At 36.0% G+C, this 23,661-nt stretch overlaps 2 protein-coding genes across 10 annotated transcripts in view; both read right to left on the bottom strand.

The window, feature by feature from the left end:
• The window catches only part of Ccdc162 (uncharacterized), a 213,248-nt gene extending 202,573 nt beyond the window's left edge, over positions 1-10,675 (bottom strand). For both annotated transcript variants that reach the window (XM_087208651.1, XM_021251515.2), the window contains exon 1: positions 10,560-10,675. The gene's annotated coding sequence lies outside the window, so the exon portion shown is untranslated. The remainder of the gene's footprint in view (positions 1-10,559) is intronic.
• The window catches only part of Cep57l1 (centrosomal protein 57 like 1), an 82,853-nt gene continuing 60,804 nt past the window's right edge, over positions 1,613-23,661 (bottom strand). For 6 of the 8 annotated variants that reach the window (XM_087208661.1, XM_013068958.3, XM_087208664.1 and 3 more), the window contains 6 exons: positions 20,056-20,172; positions 18,867-18,944; positions 18,041-18,127; positions 16,736-16,980; positions 15,680-15,824; positions 1,613-13,675 (listed from right to left, as the gene is read on the bottom strand). In XM_087208661.1, coding sequence (XP_087064787.1) covers positions 13,460-13,675; positions 15,680-15,824; positions 16,736-16,980; positions 18,041-18,127; positions 18,867-18,944; positions 20,056-20,172 — 888 coding nt within the window. In that variant the 3' untranslated portion in view covers positions 1,613-13,459. Of the gene's footprint in view, positions 13,676-15,679; positions 15,825-16,735; positions 16,981-17,087; positions 17,166-18,040; positions 18,128-18,866; positions 18,945-20,055; positions 20,173-23,661 lie in introns of all 8 variants that reach the window. The other 2 variants (XR_015450313.1, XM_087208665.1) reach the window with 2 other exon arrangements.

Genomic DNA, 23,661 nt, shown 5'->3' with positions numbered 1-23,661 from the left:
ATTCTGCCCTAATCCATTTGTTAATCAGGTATTTAATATGCCTGAAGATGTCTCAGCCCCTACCCTCTTGACATTCTACCTCTGAAGGGGAGGGTAAATTAGGTTTGTCATCCTGATCCCCTCATGGAAAGGAGCTGGTAAGTGGGGCACTTCACTTTTGTCTTTCTTTCCCCGTTATCCTTTAGGGATGTTTTAGGATTACTTCCCTCACATACACACCACACCCTCCATGCACTTTGTCCCAAACCACTTTTGGGATAGAGCACCATGAATGTGAGATTACTAGGTTGCATAATGCACAGGTTTTATATCAATATTTTCAGTGTTGTCCTAAGAGGTAATCCCAGTTTTATCCTAGATGCATTGATTTATAAAATGCATTTTAGATGTTGTGTTACTTTTTCTCTGGTTGCTGAGGTGAAATATTATGACACCCAAAGTTAAAGGGGAAAGAACTTATTTAGCTCAGTTTGTAGAGGTTTCAGTCCATAATTGGCTGGCTCTAAGGCAGAATGGCAAGAGGCAGAAGGGCATTACAGAGGAGACAGTTCTTGGCAGGCAGGAGACAGAAAAGCAGCAAGCAACAAGAGATAAGACCACAGTTCTTTCTGTCCCTTATATCTTACTCAGGCTACCCACATTTACACTTTTCATCTTAGCATTGCACAGTGAATCAATCCTAGCATCACATCCTTGCTCCCAGCAGCAAAAACTCTAGATTCAGCTACCTTTGAAATGTCTCCACATATGACTGCATGAGAGTTTCGATGGGCATCTAGACACAAAATATTATTGCAGTTTTTTTTCCCTTGCATTGCTTTTCTTTGAATGGTTTTAATTTCTGTATGTGTGTATGTTTGATAATAGTTATTTTTTTAAAAAAAGCTTCAAAAAGAAGTTTACTCTCATTTTTATACCTTTATGTTTCTATAGGAGGGGGAAACAGCAAGTGTAGTCACTGAGGAAACAGCCATCAATCTAAACACAATTACATAAGCAAAGGGGCAGTGACTGGTGGCGGGGGCGGGGGGGGCAGAAAGCAGGAGGTTTGGCAGGGCTTTCTGAGATGGCCTTGCTCTACTGAGTTTGCATTACAGTAGTGACTATAGTTACAATATATCTCTCTAAGCAAGCACAGTTACACTGTTAACCCATAGTTACCCATTTCTACAGCCGGAGACAGTTTTCACCCTCAATAAAAGTAAAAATTTGCTAGTATTAAAAACTTCAGACCATGCCAGCATGCATATTCTCCCATACTTAAATTTTCAAGTAATCAAAAGTTTCAATGATTCTCCCATACCAGTCATTTTCAATAGCTGCATTATTTTTATTATTAATAGAAAGCACTTTATTTAATTAGTACCCTGTGAATGCTTAGGCCTCAGCTTGCTTCTTTTTGTACTTTTATTATAAATATTGTTTTGGGAAGTTTTACATATAGACATTTGCACATTTCTCTAATCCTTTCCTTATTTCTGTAGTATTTTAATACTCTATAAGTATAAGGGTAATATATATATGCATTATAGAAACTTTTGAAATAATAAATAATATCTTTATCTGAGGCAATTGGGACCAGCAGACTATTGGCTAAATGAAAAAGTCGGTAAAACAATTATTTAAAAAGATGAATTTTATGCAAGAAACAATTACAATGGTATTTGAACTGCTCCAGAGCATAGTAAAATAAATATCTAAACTATTTGATGTAAAGTGAACATAACACTGAAAACTATATGCAACAATAATTTCACAGGCAATCCTGGATCCATTTTATTTATAAACATCAACACAACAACATAAAATATTAATAACAGGAATTTAGTAGCACATCAAAGAATAACATTAACTATTAGGGTTTATTCCAGCAACGAAGAACTCTTCAAAATGGAGAAATTTATGGGGCTGGGGATTTAGCTCAGTGGTTCCACTGCCTGCCTTGCAAGCACAAGGTCCCGAGTTTGATCCCCGGTACCAAAAAAAAAAAATAGTACCTCTCCCACAGATACTAAGAAGGTCCTATAGAAAGTAAAATCTAATATCTATTTCTGGTGAAGATTCAGTCAACTAGTGATAGGTGGATATTTTTATGAGTAAATATATTTATCTCAACCTAAAAGCCTGCAATAAGCATAATGGAGAAACACTATATAATTTCCATTAATGTCTGAAACAAGGCTAAAGATGTCTAGTAACCCTACAGTTACTTAACATTTTTGTGCAGGTACCATTTAATTCAATTAGATAAAAGCAATAAGATATATTAAAAAGTAGTAACATGATTACTGTTTGCAGATGATATATCTGGGAAACTTCAAAACATCATCTGAAAAATTACATCAAATAATATGGTAAATAATTTGGCATGGTAAAAAATAGACAAAAGTAAACAGTCTTTTAAAAATTAAAGCAGTAGTCAACTAGAAGATGTGATGGAAGACACTAATTACACCATAACTGACAATGTAGACTAAATTTGAAAGATAATTAAGTTCTGGAGAAAGAGCGAATGTGGATAAATGGAAAGGCATGTTCTCCTCTTGAGCAGAGAGGTTCAACATCAATCATTTCAACTGTCCTTGTTTTCAATGCAAACTCAGTAAAAACCCTTTAAGGCAGATTTTTGAGACCAATGAAGATGCCACTCAACTTAATGTGAAAAATAATTGGGCAGGAAGAGCCAGGAAATTTTTGAAAAATAAGAGGTGGGAAACATTCCAGATATTAAAATATAAAGAAATTGAAATTTACACAAAGCAGGCCTAGCCTACTCTAGGCAAGTCAATGGAGCACAGTATAAAATTCCAAAAAGTGATTACATGATATAGTACTTGACAGTTACTGTTGTTTCAGTACCTCATAAAATGCCTTTCAAACGAGAGTAGGAAAATGGGTTATTCAGCTAATGGTATTGAAGCAATTTGCATAACTCTCTGGAAATAAATCAAGTTGGATCCATATGTCATAACATATCAAAAATCAATTTCAGATGGATCAAAGACTCAAGTGTAAGAATTAAAGAGAAGAAAGCATGGAGATATTTTCATCTTGGAATGGAGAAGGAATTTCTAAGATTGACAGAAAACTCAGAAGTCTTTAAAAAAGTTCAATAAATGGAGCCATATCAAAATGTAAAAGTTCATTATGACAACAATCACCATAAGGAAATCAAAATTCAGACAACTGAGGGAAAGTGTTACATAAAGAGCTCCTACAAAACAATAAGAAAAGTATCACTCAACAACAACCAAAAGGAAAAAAAGATATCAAGTATAGAAGGAAGACAAAAAAGGCTTTTAAACATATGAAACTATGCTCAACTTCACAGGTAGAAAATGAAAAAACAAACTATAAACAAATGTCTTAGTTACTTTTCTCATTGCTGAGACAAAAATGCCTGACACAAGTTAAAAGAAGAAGGGTTTATTTTGTTTCACAATTTGTATAGGTTTCAGTCCATAGTTGGCTGACTCCGAGGCAGGGTGGCATGGCAAAAGGACATCGCAGAGGAGAAACAGTCTGTGGCAGAGCAGGCAGGAGGCAGCAAGCAGCAAAGCAGCAACAACAACCTCCCTTTCTCTTTTATCCCATCCAGGCCACAAGCCTTTTGGATGATGCCACCCACACCCAAAGTGGGCCTTTCCATTATCTCCATCCTGAACTATGCTAAACCAATCATGGGCTAATTTAGTACCACATACCCTTACTTTCAATATCACACAACCTAGATCCAGCCAACTCCAACAAGCCCCACCTATGAGAGTATGAGACTTTGGGGACCATCTAGATACAAGTAATAACAACAAATATCATTTTATATGTCAGTATGGCAGACCTCAAAAATTTGCTAACCTACTGTGGAAGTGAAAGTGAGGGGAAAATAAACACTCTTTCGCATACTGCACAGAGTGCAAACTGGCACTGTGACTAGGAAGGGTATCTTGGCATCATCTATCAACATTATAGATATGAGCATACTGTCACCCAGCAATGCATTTCTAGGAATCTGGCCAATAAATAGCTCTCAACTATGCGAATGGCATATATTTCTAAGGCAAAGTTGCTCATCATAGCATTATTTGTAATCATGAAAGTTTGGAAACAATGTAAACACCAATAAAATTTGGGTAATGAATTGCAGTACATTCATATTATGGAAAAATATAAGGCAACTATTTATATTAAAAAACCCCATGTTTACTCAGGCTGTTCTCTCAGAGAATGGCAAATTGCAGAATCATTTGTGTAAAAAAAGGGAGGAAACTAATATATTCACTTTTTCCTTGTTTATGCATAGAATATTTTGTAATGGGCTACCATAACAAAGTACTGCCTGCTGGATTTTGTTTTCTAAGTCAGGGTTTATTAAGTAGTCCAGGCTGGCCTTGAACTTGCTGTGTAGCCCAGGTTGACCTCGAACTTCAGAGTGACCACCTACCAGTCACCGTCCTGTGCTATCCTTGTCAGCCAATGCAACTGTAACTGTAACACTGCAGCAACATTGCAACTGTAACATTACAGTTTGGTGTAACCTAGTTTTTTTCTTTAATGTTTAAAAACTCAGTCCTCTGAGAAGGCATTTTGGGCTTCATTATTCTGAATGGCTAAAGTTGTGTTTTCTCCCTGGGTGGCCATCTACATCTCCATCTACATTTCAAATAAACTCCTCTCATATTTGTTAAGCCTTAACTTGCCTTTTAGGTTCACAGTACACACACACACATACACACACACACACACCTCTGTGCAGGACAAACACATATATTAAAATAACTGGGGGAAGCATGCTTGGAAAAAATAAATATACACATTTAATTTTTTTTTCAAATGACATCATTAAAATGAAAAGTAGTCCTTAAACAGACCATATTTACAATGCATATATCCTATGACCAGAATACATAAAGAATTCTTAGAGCTCATTAATAGACAACACAATTAAAATGTAGACATAAGAAGATGATAAATAGCCAGTATAGCACAAGGAAAGGTGCGCAACTCTAGAATCAGAAAAATACTAATCAGTACAATAATAAGATTGAATTATACACTCATTAGGGAGATGAAGTTAAAAGTTTTAAAAGCCTTGTCATGACTTTTTCTTTTTGTTGGATTCTCCCCCTCTGCGTTTAATTTGTCATGCCCAGTGGATTCATTCTGCTGGGTTTCCTAGGGTTGTGATCCTCATTCTCTTTTCCTAGGGTATTGTCTAAAATTTTTTGGAGTGCCGGTTTGGTATTCATGAAGTTCCTGAGGTGCTCTTTATCATGAAAGTATCTTATTTCTCCATCAATTTTGAAAGATAGTTTTGCTGGGTACATCAATCTGGGTTGGAGGCTGTTTTCCTTTAGGGCTTGAAATACATCACTCCAAGCTCTTCTTGCCTTGAGGGTTTGCATTGAGAAGTCTGCTGTGATTCTGATGGGCTTTCCTTTGTATGTGATTTGTTTCTTTTCTCTCACTGCTTGCAGAATTTTGTTCTTCTGTTGGATTTCTGGAATCCTAACTGTTATATGCCTATGTGTAGATTTTTTTGATTAAGGCTAGCTGGAGTCCTATATGCCTCACTTATCTGTATGTCAAGTTCTTTTCCCCTGCTTGAGAAGTTTTCTGCCATCACTTCTGTGAACAGTTTTTTTTATGTCATCTGCACTCTCTCCTGTTTCTTCATTGACTCTGATCAGTCTTATGTTATTCTTCTTTGCATCGTCTAGCAGCTGCTGGATTGATTTCTCATGTTCCCTTACAATTTTAAAGCAATTTTTTCTTTTCCTGTTCACTAATTGCAATCTTATCTTCTATATGTGAAATTCTATTCTCACACTGGTTCATTCTGCTGCACAGACTTTTGATGGAGTTCTTAATCTCTTGGAAATCTGTTTGTATCTGTTTTATGGATTCCATTTGTTTCCTATGTTGGGATTCCATCATGTTCCTCAGATCCTCTATTTTTTTATCTGTGTCCTCTCTAGATTTATTAATCATGTCTTGCACCATGAGCAAAATCTTTGCTGTTATCTGAGTAATTATTTCTGATTTCATTTTTCCCAGATCCTCTTTTGTTGCCAGTTCAGAGAGTCCAGGTGGTTGAGTATCAGAGTGTTCCATCTCATTTCCCTTTGGGGTTGCTGTAGGTGATCTGGAACTCTGTTTTTGAGGCTTGTTTATGTGTTTCCTCATTTCCACGGTGGGGGCGGGGTGCTTCTGGCACCCACATGGCTCACCTTCTCTGCCCTAGGAGCTTGGGATGGAAGCGGGGGAGCTTCCTTCCAGGTTCTGGGACCAGCTCAGCTTCTCTGCCCTAGGAGCTTGGGATGGTGGTGGGGGAGCTTCCTTCCGGGTGCTGGGACCGGCTGAGCTTCTCTGCCCTAGGAGCCTGGGATGGAGGCGAGGAGCTTCCTTGTGGGTGCTGGGACTGGCTGAGCTTCTCTGCCCTAGAAGCCTGAGATGGAGGCGGGGAGCTTCCTTCTGGGTGCTGGAACCAGCTGAGCTCAAGACCTATTACTCAATGTGTCACAGGGGTGTCAGACATCTGAAGTCCTGATGGAGGCAGCTTTCTCATTCATGAGAAGGTATCTGAAAACTCCATACCCACACTGTCCACCGGCCATTATTTCATCTTTTCAGGAAGGTAAAGAATACTGCTTTTTACATCATCCTGGGGTCTCATCTACCTGAAGCCCACCATCAGCCAATCGCACACGTGTCCAGAGCTCTGCAGGTGGAAGCAGCCGGCGCAGAGGCCGTAGGTGAAAGGGATGGTTCATTCTGTTGCACAGACTTTCAATGGAGTTTTTAATCTCCTGGAAATCTGTTTGTATCTGTTTTATGGATTCCATTTGTTTCCTATGTTGGGATTCCATCATGTTCCTCAGCTCCTCTATTTTTTTTTAATCTGTGTCTGCTCTAGACTTATTAATCATGTCTTGCAGAATGGACACAGTCTCTGTTGTTATCTGAGAAATTATTTCTGATTTCACTTTTTCCAGATCCTCTTTCATTGCCAGTTCAGGGGGTCCAGGTGGTTGAGTATCAGATTCTTCCATGTCATTGCCCTTTGGGGTTGCCTTAGGTGATCTGGAAGTCTGGTTTTGAGACTTATGTGTCTTGTTGTTTCAACAGATGCAGCCTGCTTCACTTTTGTTGTGGTGACTTTGTGCTCGCCCAGTGGTCTTCAATTCTCAATAAGCCACCAAGAGGCATTTTCTCTGCTGCTCACCACCGCACCAATTCCTGGGTTCAGAATGGTGGCCTTCTGGATCCAAGACTGCCCTATTTTCCGTGTGGGGTTCTGGCTGGGGCCTATGCACACTTGGGTGGGCCTCTGGGTGTTGCTTGTGCATCTGTGAAGCTCTTTTACAGGTGGGTCTTTGGCTAGGGACCATGGGGCCAAGCTGCTGGGGTCTGGGCGGGGCCCTGCCCAGCGCAGCTCTGGTCCATGTGGGCTTCTGGCTGGGATATGTGTGCACTTACTGATGGGGTCTAGGTGGGCCTCTGGCTGTTGCTTGTGCACATGTGCAGCTCTTTTCAGGGCAGGGCCCTCGCTAGGATCTGCATGTCCCAGCACAGTTCTGGTCCATGCAGGTTTCTCACTGGGATATGCGTGCATCTCTTAATTCACTTTTGAGAACTCTGTGGAGTTTTCATGCATAGAATTGAATACAGAAGCAGAAGAAACCACCATAAGCCTGTACTGCTGCTGGTATTCCAGCATCCTAAGCCCAAACAGCACCCCTTGGTAGTAAGTCCAAAAGTTGTTAAACAGGTAGGTCATTAAAAGAGGAATATCTGTATACCACTGTCCAATTAAAGAACCCTTGGCTCTCAAAAACTCCTCCTAGAAGCATCAGTTTATCAGAGAGAGCGTCAGTCTGAGTGGCTTTGTCTATAAAAGCACCCCTGTCCTGCCTCAAACAATACTGAACTACTCTTAAACACTGGTTATGTAAAATCAGGTCATGTATGGTTGTTACATGAAATTGCAGGACAGTAAAACTAAGTGCCTGAAACAGCAATAGCCAATCCAATGCTTAGATAAGACCACAGCAAGGTTAAACTTTCATGAAATGTGTCAAAAGACAAAAGTACAATAAATTTAGAGATCTCAATTGGCTTTGTGAATTTTTAAATTGGACAGTATTTCAAACCACAAAAGAGAATAAATGTTCTAGTGAGCTGCACAAGGAAATTAGTATTATAGCCAGGAAATAGCTAAAGAAAGCAGAAACAAAGAACAAAAAGTAGACTGGTCATTTCCAAGTTACTTTCCCTATAAGGTGGGGACAGAGAAATAGAATAACAGGAAAATAACTAGTTAACATTAGTTACTTCAGGTAACTTCCTTTTGGTAAGTACTGAAGGAGAGGAAACTTCATTACCATGTTGATTGAAACCAGCCTCCTTGGGAAATCTGTCTATTTCTGTATCTCTCTCAATTATCTTGGAAGATCAGATAACAACTTAGTTTTGGTTTGGTGACTTTAGTTTGAGTAACCAGTTTGATTTTTAGTTTGGTCTGTTGGAACACAGTGCAGTAGATGAGTCCAAAGCAGTAGCCTCCTATAACTGTTATTTTGCAAATGTAATTATCAAACATTTATTGAGAGGCAACTTTTGGGCCAAGTACTAAGCGAGGTGCTTTGGGCTAAGGTAGTGAGCAAGAAAGAACTTTGCCCTTACATAGCATTCAGTCTGTGGAGAAGATGAAGAATAATAAGAAGAAAGTGTGCTAAGTAAAAAGAAGGAAAATAACTAGAAGAGACAACAGGCCAGATATTGGAAGAGGCAGTATGGTGACAGGAGATAAAAGAGGGCTTCTTGAAGTTAAGTTAAAACATGAAAAACGTGGAAAAGGTAGCTAAGTAAAGTGAAAACAGGAAAAATCTGGACAGTCAATAACTCTACCTTTATTTTAAAAGATTTTATAGAGCACTGATTATCTCACAACTTTTTGTCTGTCCTTTGACGGGCAACTCACAACATCCCTGAATCCCCTGGAACCTAATCCCCGCTACACCAACATATGAACTAGACTGCTGAACTGGTCATTAGCAAGTTTTATATGTCAAAAGTTGCTTCACAATATAAAGTTACTGGAGATCAATTTTCTTCTCTTATTTTCTGCTAAAATTATTAATATATAGTTACGCATTGAACTCTGCATCTATAATAAAACTAAACTTTTTTAGCGGCATGGTGCTAGTTTATAATTCTAATGATTATCTATGGCATTTAGTAGGATCTTGAACTAAATGGACATGACTTTATACCAATAAGAATAACCTCAGTAAACTTATTATGAAAAAAAATTTACTTAATTCCATAAGTATTCAAGCTACAACTATAATGAAAACAAACTCTGGCCCAGACATTATTTTAAAGCTTTAACTTTGCAATTATTCTAATTCTCCTTAAATGATAAAATACAATGATAGAACTAAAAATAGAAGTTCCACTGAAATAAGTACATAAGATATGAAGTCAAAGATTGAGGCACTGACCAGGTCTATTTGGTAAGAAGTAAATTTATCTTCAGATGAATGACAGTCATTATTATTTATTTACCCTTGTCTCACTTTTTTTTTTTTTTGGTACTGGGGATCGAACTTGAGAGCTTGCGCTTGCGAGGCAGGCAGCAGAACCACTGAGCTAAATCCCCAGCCCAGTAAATAAGAGGTCTTGTTTTTTGGTACCAGGGATCGAACTTAGGTCCTTGTACTTGCACAGCAGGCAGTGAAACCACTGAGCTAAATCCCTGGCTGTCTCACTTTTATTAAAAGGTAGAAGGGCTGGCGATTTAGTTCAGTGGTTCTGCCACCTGCCTCACAAGTGGAAGGTCCTGAGTTCGATCCTCAGTACCCCCCCAAAAAAAGCCACTTTAAATAAATTCTGGGGCTGGGGATTTAGCTCAGTGGTTCTGCTGCCTGCCTCACAAGTGCAAGGTCCCAAGTTCGATCCCTGGTACCAAAAAAAAAAAAAAAAAAAAGGTAAAAGAGCACCTATAAAGAGTATTTTTTTTTTTAGTCTCACAAATGCTATTTTGCCTTAGAGAGGCTTGTCTTATGTCTGGGAGTCAGCTTGTACTTATCTAAATTTCACATACAAATGTTCTCAGTTGTACACCTATAGTTAGTTACTCTTTAGCTAGAGTTCCAGGAACCCCCATTAAGAGTTTCATATGTACTCTACACCAATAATGGCAGCTGGTGCATTTTTGGCCATGATTTTGGTCATGACACTCACCTTCCACTGTGCATGATAAATTGGACTTTTCCCCCTTAGACTGATTTCTTGAATCATTTACAAGTCAACATTTTATTTATTTTTTGATATTTTAATCATGGATTAAGAATAACTATTTTATAGTTAAAATTATACTTTTAAAGAAAGCTACAAAATTTCAAAAAATAATTTTTCAAGTACACGACCTCAGCCAGTGTACCTCCCATTTTAATCTTACTCTTTAATCTTATATACTGAAAACTGAGCTTGTCTCTCCAACACTCTTAATCTTTAAGCTACAACACAATAAAAATTGCTGGTTGCCAATGACTCACCCAAATCAGTTAATTCAAGATTCAGCTCTCATTTCCAGTATTAGAATATTCACAGTATCTTCCACTTCAAACACTAAAACTGTCCGATTTCATAGTTTCATCAAAGTTGAGATCTGCTTTGGTTAGAAAGTTCCAATTTCATTTTTAAAATTTCTCTTTAAACAAAAACCAAGTAATTCTGCTTTTCACTGAAGTGAACGAAATCAATGAAATCATACCATGTTTCTGTTAGGCAGAGCACAGCAGTGGGATTGCTACAGCAACTGTTGTACACTGAACACAGAATGCCCCATCCAGGAAAGAAAGCTTTTGCTCCACCCACCGAAGAGTCAGTGGCCCTGACAAGCAGGCTGTCTGTGAACAAAGACATGTTTTTAGTTCAGTAGCTGTGATGGAGCAACAAAGCCCCATTCTTCACTGTCTCCCAGAAATAAATGTTACCTCAACAACCAAAACAAACTCCACACCAAGTTGCTGTGTGTGATTATGTATTTCTACGGCGTGGTAGATTTGTATTCTTCACCCCAACCCTGTAGAAACCTGGGGATAGGAAAGTAGTCAAAGTGATTTTCCTTCAGGTACAGGGGGAAAAAAATTAGAACATTTCCACTTTTGTGTTCTACAGTAATTATTATTATTTTGGCCACTCAGATTAAAAAACATTTATTGAGTCTTAATTAAATGTCAAGCCTTCTGTTGGATGCTTTTGGATGTTAGTTATTTCATTTAGTCCTCACAACCACCCTGGCAGTAGGATTAGTATAACCCCAACTTTACAGATGAGAAACTGAAGCTCCAAAGTTACTTGATTATGTAAGCTAACAAACAGTGAAGTCAAAGGACCAGGGATTTAGCTCAGTGGTTCTGCCGCCTGCCCCAGAAGCGCAAGGTCCCGAGTTCGATCTCCGGTACCCCCCCCCAAATTAAAAATAAAACAATGAAGTCAGAATTTAAATCCAAATCTCTTAACTCAAAGGTATTGTGTTCTTTTCTACTATACTACAATAATTTTATGAGAAAACACTCAATTCTTAACTGAAATATTTAAGTGTTTTTAAAATGATTTTTGCATTTTACAGTAATTTGTTTTAGCAACACATTTTCATAAGTAGTAACTTTTCTGATAAAAAATGTATTTGCTGGGTATGGTGGCACACATCTGTAATTCCAGCACTTGCACTTGAGAAAGTGAGGAAGTAGGATCGCTGTGAATTCAAGGCCAGCTTGAACTACACAGCATGACTCTGTCTCAAAAAAACCAAAATCAAGCTGCCCTCCAAATTAGCCACCTTCCTAAATGCATAGAAGAAAAGGGTTGCATTATAGTCTTGGTGAGTTTTGTTTTTAGTTTCTTTTTTCTTTTTTGCTAAGCTTAAATTATAGAACTTGTATCTTTGAGGAGGAAAGGTAAAGCAGAAAAATGGATATGGTGCTAAAACTGAATTTAGATGGAACATTCGGGGGAACACCTCCAGGGCCAAGAAGCTGATAGGGAAGGCAAAGTAAAAGCAAGTTAAGGACACACATCACATGTATTATTCAAACCAGGAGAGAAACTTTGATCTGTGCCATTAATTACTTTCAAATTCAATTCCAAGGATCAGTCTGCCCATTTTCAGTCAGCTCATTTTCAGGTATGGAAATGCCTCTACCATGGCATTTCTTCTCACCATTAGCATGAAATCATAGCTCTCCTCTTCCCTAGAAGATTCACAATTACTCACTTTTTGAGAATTTCTTAGGAAAACAGAAACAAAGACCATCTTTTAAAAATTATTTTTTTTAGCTCCTTAGGTCCAACCTAAAAATTCTTTCACATCCAAAGCCTGAACACTCCTACTGGTGTGAATTCAGAGAATTTGGTAAATTCTTAAACTGCTACCCTATATTCCAAGCTTTTCTTACAGCTTTTCTATCTGTCCTCTATTTCTACTTTAGTTGATGACTTTAGTTCTCTAGTTGCATCAGAGGATTTGAGTGAGAATCCAAGAGTTCAAAAAAGTTGTACTAGTTATCACAGGCTTCTAAAAAGCCAAGTGTAAATTTATTATAAAGCATGCATACATAAAGAAATTATTACATCACTAATTTTAAAATATAAAAATAAAGATATGCCACATCACCCTGATTTTTTGCTGGATAAGGTAATTAAATACCTCTCTTTCTAATAAAAATATACCACCTTTTTAGATGGTAGAAACTCATGTTCTCAATTTAGATTGAGGGACATTATATATAATCCAAAGAATAAAAGTCAGCAAAAGTTATAAAGATAAATCAGATCATGGGTATTAAAAAAAATCTAGATTTGTATAGAGAATAGGAATAGTATTCTGTCAGTGAATTACTGTCTTGTACATATTAGGTAACTATGGATTCCTACTTGTAATTGTCACATAAAACCAACGTTAAAGACTTTCACAAAACTGTAGAAACAAGACAGGGAGACAGCGCCAGACAGCACTAAGATCTTTCTGTACTCTGTTCATTTAATGTTGGTTCTTAAGGTTATAAGTCTACTAAAAAAAAAAAAAAGGTTATAAGTCTACTAAATGAAAAAGTGGAATGGTATTGATATCTCAGATTTAACTCAATTTTGAATACTGAGCAACCCAGTATAATTTCCTAGCTTTAGCTTAAGATATCTACAGAGTGAATAATGTTTCTAAAAGATGATGAGTTTATGGGCTTTGGTCAGTAAGAAAAAGAAAAAAAGATATCATATTATTTGGAACTCTTAGTTGGTCACTAAGCATTGATTTAAAAACATACAACTTCATGTTTTATAGAGGCCAGAAATGTAATTTAAAATTTCACAAACATATATTAGATTAAAACCATTTTAACAATTCAAATTCTTGCTGACAAAGTTCATTTAAGCTGACAGTTTTGCTATTGTATTACTGTTCCCACATGATATCATCTCTTCTCAATTTCGCTTGAATATTATGAACTCGTATTGGATGAAAGTTGCTGCTTTTCTGAGAAGAGTTAGCTTCATTCAAACATTTTCTGGGGCTATTTTTCATGCTCTTCAATCCTTGGTTACTGTCTTGCTGAATACCCAAAGCTTTACTTTTCTTTGAGTTTTGAACTTTTTGCTGCAGTTTATGGACCTGAGAGAGAGAGAGAGGGAGGGAGAGAGAGAGAGAGAGAAAGAGAGAAAATCTAACATTTTAGTAAAAGAGATAATAAAAATATAAAATAGATGAATTGTTGGCCTAAAGATTACATTAAAAAGTTTAGTTCAGTAAGTTTTTAGTTATAGAACATTTATTATACGCCAAACACTGTACTAGTTGTGTAGGAATATAAATAAAATAGTCCTTGCTTTCAAGGAGCTTATTGCTCTGATTAGTGAAAAAAGACATATACTTGATAACTATGGAATACTTCAAGCTGAGGTAACTCTGAGTAGGAAAAAGTGTGTATTTGAGAAGGCTAAAGTAGAATGAGATCAATGTAGGCTGGAGAAGTAGAGGGAAAGACAGTATGAAGATATGAAACTGGTAAAAAGTAAAGAACAGAGAAAAGAGAACTTTTCAGGTGATACTAACAGCAAAGTGCTAGGAATGAGCACTGAGTTTATACAGTACATATATAATCTTGAAGTATGTCTGAATTTAAAGACCTAGTGAATTTAGAAAAAAAGTCAAAAGAATAATTTTACTGAGGAGTGTCTGCTAATAATAGAATAGATAAAATTAAATAAAACAATCCTATCAACAAACACAAATACATTTCTTTAAAGTCTGACCCATTATTTATTATTTCACTTATGCACAGGTCTAATTTGTAGAGCTGATGCAGATATTGTGCGAGTAACTGGTTGTCTCTTTGCCTAGGAGGCAATTTTTATTACAGATTAAATTTGCCATGATAAAATGCTTAAAAATTTAACTGTTATACCTATTATGGAATATAAATTATAATTTTAAAAATATAAAATGTACAGGCTGCCTAAATTCTAAAAACATGATTATTCTTCTATTCAAATTTCTCCTATTCAATTATAAGAAAGTGTACAAATTGAATCAAGTTTTATAATCGTCACCCCTAAACAAGCATATAAAATTTTTTACTTACTATAGCCTAAAAAGCCAATAAAGTGAAAATATTTGCTTCGAAAGTTTCATTTCTTTCTTTTTTTTTTTTGGTACCAGGGATCGAACTCAGGTCCTTGTGCTTGTGAGACAGGCGATGGAACCACTGGGCTAAATCCCCGGCCCTCATTTCTTTCTTTCTTGGTCATAAGCAGAATAAAGGCAATAGCATTCTGCATCTTTATTACTTTCCTATAAAAGTGGGGGGAGGTTTATTTGTGAGATTAATATATTATCAACTTATATGAATGATTATTCAAGGTTTAAGGAAAAGTTCCCTTGCCTTCTGCCCCAGCAGTATAATAGTGCTGAAAGGTAAACTGCGGAGTCACTGTCTTGAGAAATAATATATTTGTGATTCTTTAGTTAAAATGTTAAAAGTTATGCCATTTTTAGTTATTAAGACTTCACACATAAGTATACAGTCCTTAATACCTATGTCCTAACTTTAGCTACCACAGCTGAGCATAGGAACATGAAATGGAACAGGAAACGGAACATGGCCCAGCTTGTTTTGGGAAAGTCGTTTCAGAGTTGGGGTACTGTTTAAATAGCCAGGTATAGGGCTGGGGATTTAGCTCAGTGGTTCCACTGCCTGCCTTGCAATCCCAAGGTCCAGAGTTCGATCCCTGGTACCAAAAAAAAAAAGCCAAGTATAAACCTGCCTTAGAGACCTGAGGTCATAGGGGCATCATTAAGACATTAAAGGAGAGATGACAAGGGAAAAGAAGGGCTGAAAGGTTAACTTGGAAGGCTACTAAGGCCTTTCTCACAATTTTTCCAAAGCCTAAATACATAATTCAATGTTCTTGCTCCTTTTTCTTTACATTATCTTGGAGAGTTAGCTAGGAGGCCCAGGTCATCTAAATGGGGAAGACGGCTCTATATGAGACTTAGATGACCTTAGTTTTTCACTAACCCACACAAAGAGAATTTAAATTAGGAAAGTCATATGGAGAAGTAACACCGAATCCAGATATATTATCTGTTTGCTAAAATTTTTTACTAAAACCTTACACTGTCCTGATGCTTCTTCAGTTTGGAAATTTGTTTTTCTTTAATTTCCATTTTCTTGACTAAACACTCTAGTTCACATTCTATGTCGTCACACATGGAATGGCTTTCAGTTTCCTTCATTTGTTTCAGTAGTTCTTCATGCTCCCTATCAAAGAAAAATACCAAGGCCTATAAAAGTCCATATAACTTGAGATTAGATACATTTAGGCTGCTAAACATCCTTTAAAAATTTGAATTCCTGATGTTCACGGTTAAACTTTCTAATGACTTTGGCTAAAGGAATTAAAAGGTTCTCTTCAATTCAAACTCTGGAATTTGAAATATTGTAAATAGAACTAGTTTATATGTATCATAGAGGTCTCACTTCAAGGAGCTGGCCAGACAAATCACGCAGTTCTGGAATTCCTGTTGAATATATATTTAAACATGGGGCATAATATAATGTGCCTTATACAGAATCTTCTATGGATGCATCAAAATTTATAATGCAGACCAGCTAGAGTCTAAAAGAAGGAATTATATTCCCACTTGTCTAATGAAATAATTCATTTAACTAAAAGACTCTAAAAAACAAAAGAATTTTTCTTACAAAAGCTTTTGTAAATTATAATGTAGGTTACCAGACCTTATTTATTAGATTGACAGTAACATGTCTATCAGTCCAAATCCTGGGAATACAGAAACTCCTTAGATTGGAGAAGTAGTAATTACACAGTAAAACACATAAATATAGTACAATGAATACAGTGAAAAATAGTGTCAATAAATCTGCAGATCAAAGTAAAGTAAGTCCTGCTAACCATGGTGGTACATGACTATAATCCTAGCTACTTGGGAGGCTCAGGCACGTGGATCAAGATTGAGGCCAGCCCGGGGAATTTAGTGAGACCCTGTCTCAAAATAAAAAAGAAATGGGGAAGTAGCTCAGCGGTAGAAAGTTCAAATAGCTAAACAAAATCTTCAAGAATTTATAAGTGGCATTTTTCTGGGGAATGAAAGAAAAAATGTTATCTAAAAACCTTGTTACTTCTGTTGATACAGAATAAAAATACTTACATGCTCATTTGGTCCAGCTCATCTTGCATTGCCATCAAAAGTTCAGACAAATTGTCACAAATGGAAACAGACTTTTCTGATTCACAAGGTACAGCGTTATACTGGGAAACTGTTCTAGGTGGCTTACAGAGACATCGAGGCTCAATCACATGGGCATGTTTTGGAAAGACATGTGGGCTGCAATGATACATCTTGTGCTGAAGGCTTTGCCTACCTGCATTCACAGAACAGCCTGCACTGGCAGACTTAAGGGAGAAAAAAACAGCTGAGGACAACTTGCATGATGGTATTTGAACAGCACTTACAAATAAGTAGAAGCCTTCTTGAACTATCTTCATTTTTATCCTCTCACCTTTTTAGCCTCAAAAAGTGGTGCTCTAAACTTTGAATAAATTTGTGGAGGTGGTTCTTTTCTTAAACATTTAGTTTTCTAAATATTGACAGGGGGAAACGTAAACATATTTTTAAAAATATATTTACAATATGAAGAACTCTCAAAACTGAACAGTAAACAAAAATACAATTTGAAAAATCATAACATTAAAAGTATATTTTTTCTTACCATTATATATCACTAAGGTTTATGTAATACAACTATCTAAAATGTCAACTGATATAATAAACAAGATATTGATCAATCTATAAAGTATTAACTACCCCATCTTTATTATTAGGCAAATTGAAAGAATATGAACATAGGATAAATAACAATAAATTCCCTATATAAATGACTTTACACACCTACAAATTAAATCTCTAAAACTCATTTTTAGTATGTACATATATGAAACTGCATTCAAGATTTGTTAGCATCCACTGTGTTCAGTGTCACTTCAAAAAAAGTATCACCAAATAGAGTTTGAAACTATAAAAATGTTTGCTTTTCTAGAAAAACTGAAGGGGTTCCTATTATTTCACAGACACCTATAGCACCCACTATGTGCTTTTTTTTGCTTTTGTTGTCAAGTAAATTTAGAGCTGATTTTTTTTTTTTTTGAGATACTGGGGATCGAACTGGGGACCTGGCCTTTGCAAGGCAGGCAGCAGCACCACTGAGATAAATCCCAGGCTACAGCTGAGTTTCTTACATGACTGATGTTACTTCTTTAACCCAGCCTTTATATAATTTTCTGTTCTTATACCTAAAACCATCATCATTTGACTAATTTCATGGCATTATTGCATGTCTTTTATTATAAGTTCTTGAAATACCTTCTGGAAAGAGGTAGATATAAGGGTTTAAAGGGTGAAAAATGGGTGTTAGAAAATAAGAAAGTTGTTTGGAAAAAAGTTTTATATGCATACCTTTGAAGATTTTTTCTTTTCCTTGGAGTGTTTTGAATTTGAAACTGAAGACATTAAAATTTTACTGATTTCAAGTCCAGTTTGAAGCTATATCAAAGAAACAATCCATAAAATTGATTTGGAATAAGCTTCTTCAAATACAATAAAAATCAGTCTCAGTTTATAAGCAAAAAAAGTTTGAGAGACAGGTACTATGGGACATGCCTATGGCTACTCAGGTAGTGAGGCAGGAGGACTGCTTGAGGCCAGTTCAGGGCCAAAGTGGGCAACAGAATGAGAGACCACATCATCTCAACAAAACAAAAATCTTTTGAGAAAGAAAAGAAAACCCAAAATACTACTTTCTGTGTGCATCAAAAGTCAGTAAGTCTATTGGTAATTATAATTATTTGCTGTTTATAAGGGAACAGATTATTTATATATACATGCATTGTACATACACACATATACCAAACTGAAAATAATCTATTGTAGGCGTTACTTCAACTGAAAACATTTGTATCTGCTGGGATTTCAAAAGACAGAGACCTCTTGGCAATGGATTCAAGTGTATGAATATTTTGGCTAACTGCAAATTTCATTATTATAGCAAGAACAGGCAAATTAACAATTTAGGAAGCAGAAATTAGAGTCTGAGATATAGGCTTCCATTAATAAAATATAGAATAGGGAGTGGGGATTTAACTCAGTGGTTCCAGTGCCTGCCTCACAAGCGCAAGGTCCCAAGTTCGACCCCCAGTACCAAAAAATATATATATATATCTATATATATAGATATATATAATAAAACATATATAGTTTATTGTAATAGATTAATATTATTTACCTCAGCAGCTTTGTCTTGAAATAGCTTACGCTGATGTTCTTCTTCCTGAAGTTTTTCCTCTAGATGTTTAATCTTGTCCTGTAAAGAGGATAAAAAACTAGGATTGTTATATAAAAACCAGAGACAAATACCCTTGTTTAATTTTCCAAACAGTTCTAAGGGCTTGTATTTTTAAGAGTTGGCAAATTAAAACAGAAAGTAAGAAAAGGGAAGGCAAAAGATGTTAAGATTTTTCTTGGTTTTCTTCCTATGCTTCCTTACCTGCTATTATACATAAAGAGAAGAAAAGCAAAGCAAAGAATGTACACAGACTTCATCTATTTTTTCCTTTTTTGGTACTGGGAATCAAATTCAGGGCCTCGTGCTTGCCAGGCAGGTACTGTGCCACTGAGGTACATCCCCAGCCCAGACTTCATAAACTTCTATCAACAAAACCATTACGATAACATTTTTGAAGGTATTAAAGGTCTAGAAGGTCAAACAATTATAGTCTTGGGTCTCAATGTTTCAGCAACAGAAAAATAACAATGAATACCTATTGTGTGCTTGTGATAAGAGCCTGGTTGTTGGGGGAAGGAAGACAAACATGGTCCTTCTCACTTGAGAGCCTATATAGTATTGTAGTTAGGGAAATGAGCAACATACATGAAACAAAGAAAGCAACGACTATGATTAACATGGACCATGTGTACACTATATAACCTTACACACCTAAGTATTACATCTTATACCTGTGATGTGGTTCAGAATAGGATAACAGTGTTATTTCAAAGGGAGAATTTCCCAAGTGTTGCGTAACAGAAGAAAGGCTTCAAAGAGAGAAAATTCCATGCAATGGAAAAGATTTTAGGAAGGGATCTAGGATAGGTTTAACTTCACCATAGGTAGTAAAAGATAATCTTTTCAATATCCTTTAGGTAAATTATCTGACACATGAAAATATTTTGCTGTCTTAGAAGCAGCCAAAATTATAATTTTACATCAAAAGACAAACTCATTCATGTCATGACAGAACATATTTTTACTTTTATCTCTAAAGACAGGAATAGCTGGATTACTAAAAGTTATAAATGAAATTTTATAAATCTAAGATTTGCTGTATGAGTATACAGTAAACAATGCCAATTTTGATTACCACTAAAGATTTATTCCTGGAATCATAACTTCAAAGAAACAAGTAGAAGCTTACCTCAGCAGTCTTCTGAGTGGTTGTCAGTCTAAAACACTCTTTTTCTAAGACATCAAGCTTTTCAAGTTTTGCATGCAGCTTCATCTGATCTTGTTCTTTTTCCCTTTGAAGCTGGGCCTGGAAAAGATAAAAACAAAACCTGAATTTGGCAAGTGATGCCAATGAATCAAGAATAATACAATTTCTGTGAATTCAAAACACAATATACGTGTGTTATAAGAATGTACATATGAGGTATGACTGAAAAGAATGGTGAATGTTTAAATTTTAAAAAGTATTACAGTAAAAACACACTGCCATTAAGTTCCCCCAAAACACCCCTCCCTCCCAGCTTCAAACACACTTATCCCATAGTTCTTGTCCAGTTTCCCACGTAGCTCTGGAAGCCCTCTTTTGTGTCTTTAGTTTTGCTGTCATGGCTGCCTCAATGTCCTAAATGGATTCAAGACGTTTACCTTTCATGGTCATTTTGTTTGGGGAAAAGCTGGAAGTTGCATGGTGCCAGATCCAGTGAATAAGGTCGATGAGGATAGAGACTGTAATGTTTTTTACAACTCTGCCTTTACACTGGATGGCACTAAACAGCATTCACTGCATTAAAAAAAAATCATATCTCCTAGAAATACTCACAAGGGACTTCCAGAAGTACATCAGAAAGTGGCAAGAACAATGGAATAAGTGTGTTTGAAGTGAGTGAGAGTATTTTGACTGGATTTGATGGAAATATGTCTTTTACTGTAATAATATTTAATTTAAACATTCACTATAGATTTAATTTTAAATTTAGACATTCACTGTATATTTCAATTAGACTTCTTAACTTTAGGTGCTTACAAGCAGTTTCTGAGAATTAAAAAAGATATAAATCTGTTATAAGAAACGTACATACTTTAAGTACTTAGAAGTCAAAAATAAGCATTATGATTTTGGGGTTTTTTTTGGTACTGGGGATCAAACTCAGGTCCTTGTGCTTGCGAAGCAGGCAGCAGAACCACTGAGCTAAATCCCCGGCCCTTAAGCATTATATTTTTAAGGAGCAAATAAAATGTGCCCCCTCAAAAGATGTGCTATATTAGCATGAATGGAATAAATCCCACTATTCATCTTATATAACATTTCTACTAAGGGACACATCATTAGCAACATCTGTATTAAATAAAGGGCTATTCAGAAGGTGACCAAACTTACTTACTGACTTAATCTCTTTCTAACATAGAAAAGCAGCTATCAAGGAATAAATCATAAGGAATACATGGAGAAAAAGAAATTCATACATATATATGCTTTTCTATACACTATTTGGAAGTACTATTTACCACACTAATGAAAGATATTAATAATATGGACAACTGTGATGGTACTATCTGCCCTATTTCCTATAAATCTAAAATGGCTCTAAAACATAAAGTCTATTAAAACAAACAACCATGATAAACAGAGTCTTGGTGGGCTATGGCATAATATTTCATTGGAGTCTCAGAAGGAGAGAGAAGTAAGAGAAAAATTATTGAAGAAAAACAGCTAAAAAGTTCTAAATTTTAATGAAAAACACTAATAGATTAAAAAAATCTCAGAAGTCCCAAGCAGAATAAGTACAAGAAAATTACACGTAGGGGTATCATTATCAAATTCTCAAAGCTGGATGTGGTGACATATGCCTGAAAGACTAGCACTCAGAAGGCTGAAGCAGTAGGATCTCAAGTTCAAAACCAAGCCGGGCTATATAAAGAGACCCATCTGAAAAAAAAAAAAGGCTGAAAATCACTGATGAGGGGAAAAATCTTAAAAGCAGCCTGAGAAACAATGACACAATATGCACTGGCGGGGGGGGGGGGGCATGGATTCTTGCCAGGCATGGTGGCACATACCCATAATCCCAGCTTCTTGGAAGGCTAAGGCAAGAGAATAACAAGTATGAGGCCAGCCAGGGTAACTTGGGGAGACCCTTGTTAAGGGCTAAGAAATTTTTTTTTTTGGTACCGGGGATCAAACTCGGGTCCTTGCACTTGCAACGCAGGTGGCAAAACCACTGAGCTAAATCCCTGGCCTGGGCCCCGGCCCGGGCTAAGAATTTTTAAAAATTTAAATATAAAATTCAAATTGAAATAAAATTTAAAATGAAAAAATTTTAATTGGTGTAGGTTTGCAATACTATAATTACTATACATACATATGTAGTATGTATATATGTAGTGTGTACACACACACATATGTAGTATATTAATCATTTTCCATCCCCTTCTTTCCTTCCTCCCTACCCTATCCTCTCTCCTTCCTCTGGTCCCCTTCCCCATCTCTAAAATGTCTGCTTCTCTGTTCCTACTATTTCTCCTTTATTTTACTCTTCATTTATGTTCTGGATTTCTCACACAAGAGAAATCCTGTGATTTTTAACCTTCTATATCTGACTTATTTCACTTAACATTGTCTGAAGATCCATCCATTTTCCTATAAATAACTCAAATTCAACCTTCTTTATGGCTGAATAATACACACAACAGACACACACACACACATCACATTTTCTTTATCCATTTGTCTGTTGATGGGAGCATAGGCTGTTTCCATAGTTTACCTATTATGAATTGTGCTGTTATAAACATGGGCATAAAGTAGCACTATAGGATGATGTCTAACTTATGGGAAAAAGAGTTAGACATCATAAAGCTAGGTCAAATGAAATTTCTCTTTTTAGTTTTTGAAGAATTCCATATTAATTTCAAAAGTAGTAGTAATAGTTTACATCCCCCCAACACAGAAGGGTTACTTTTTCTCCACAACCTTGCCAGCATTTGTGTGTGTGCGTGTTCTTGATAATAGCCATTTTGCCTGGAGTAAGACAGAATCTGAGTTGTTTTGATTTGTATTTCTTTAGTGGCTAAATATACTGAACATTTTTTTCATGTACTTATTTGCCACTTGTACTTCTTTTGAGAAGTGTGTATCAATTTTGTTCACCCATTTTTTTGACTGATTTGTTTTGGGGGGTCTATTTTCTGAGTTCTTTAAATAATCTAGATATTAGCCCTGAGTTTGAGGAGTAGGTGGCAATTTCCTCCCATTATTTAGGTTGTCTCTTCACTCTGTCCATTGTTATCTTTGCTGTGCAGAAGCTTTTTAATTTAATATAATCCCATTTGCTGATGGGATACTGAATCTACATAAATGAAAAAAAAATGGAAATGATGGAAATGTGGCTATTTTTTGCTTGATTTTCTTTAAAGAATATTTAAAGCAAAGTAATTATGCATTATGAGTTTTATAACATACACAAAAGTAAAATGTATATAAATTATAGTATAAATGGGAATAAGTAAAAGTGTACTGTAGCAATAAATATCTTAACACTATATGTGAAGTCTTTTAACATTAATATATGGCAGACTGTGGTAAGTTAAGAATACATATTTTAGCCCATCCAGCAACTGTTATAAAGTAGAAGGACCAGATGATAATATAATTTAAAAAAAAATCACCAGAGCAGTTGAGAAATATTTTTAACTGAATGATAGTGAAAATATAAAATATCAAAATTTGTGGAATGAAAGTAAAGCAATATTTAGTAGGAATTTTACAGCTTTAGACACAAAATATATCTAGGAGAGA

The sequence above is a fragment of the Heterocephalus glaber genome, unplaced genomic scaffold, assembly GCF_053883595.1.
Source record: "Heterocephalus glaber isolate CG9 unplaced genomic scaffold, H.glaber_assembly_v1.0 deba00000942, whole genome shotgun sequence".
In the NCBI taxonomy this organism is placed as follows: Eukaryota; Metazoa; Chordata; class Mammalia; order Rodentia; family Bathyergidae; genus Heterocephalus; species Heterocephalus glaber.
This window is presented reverse-complemented; position numbering and strand designations above follow the sequence as displayed.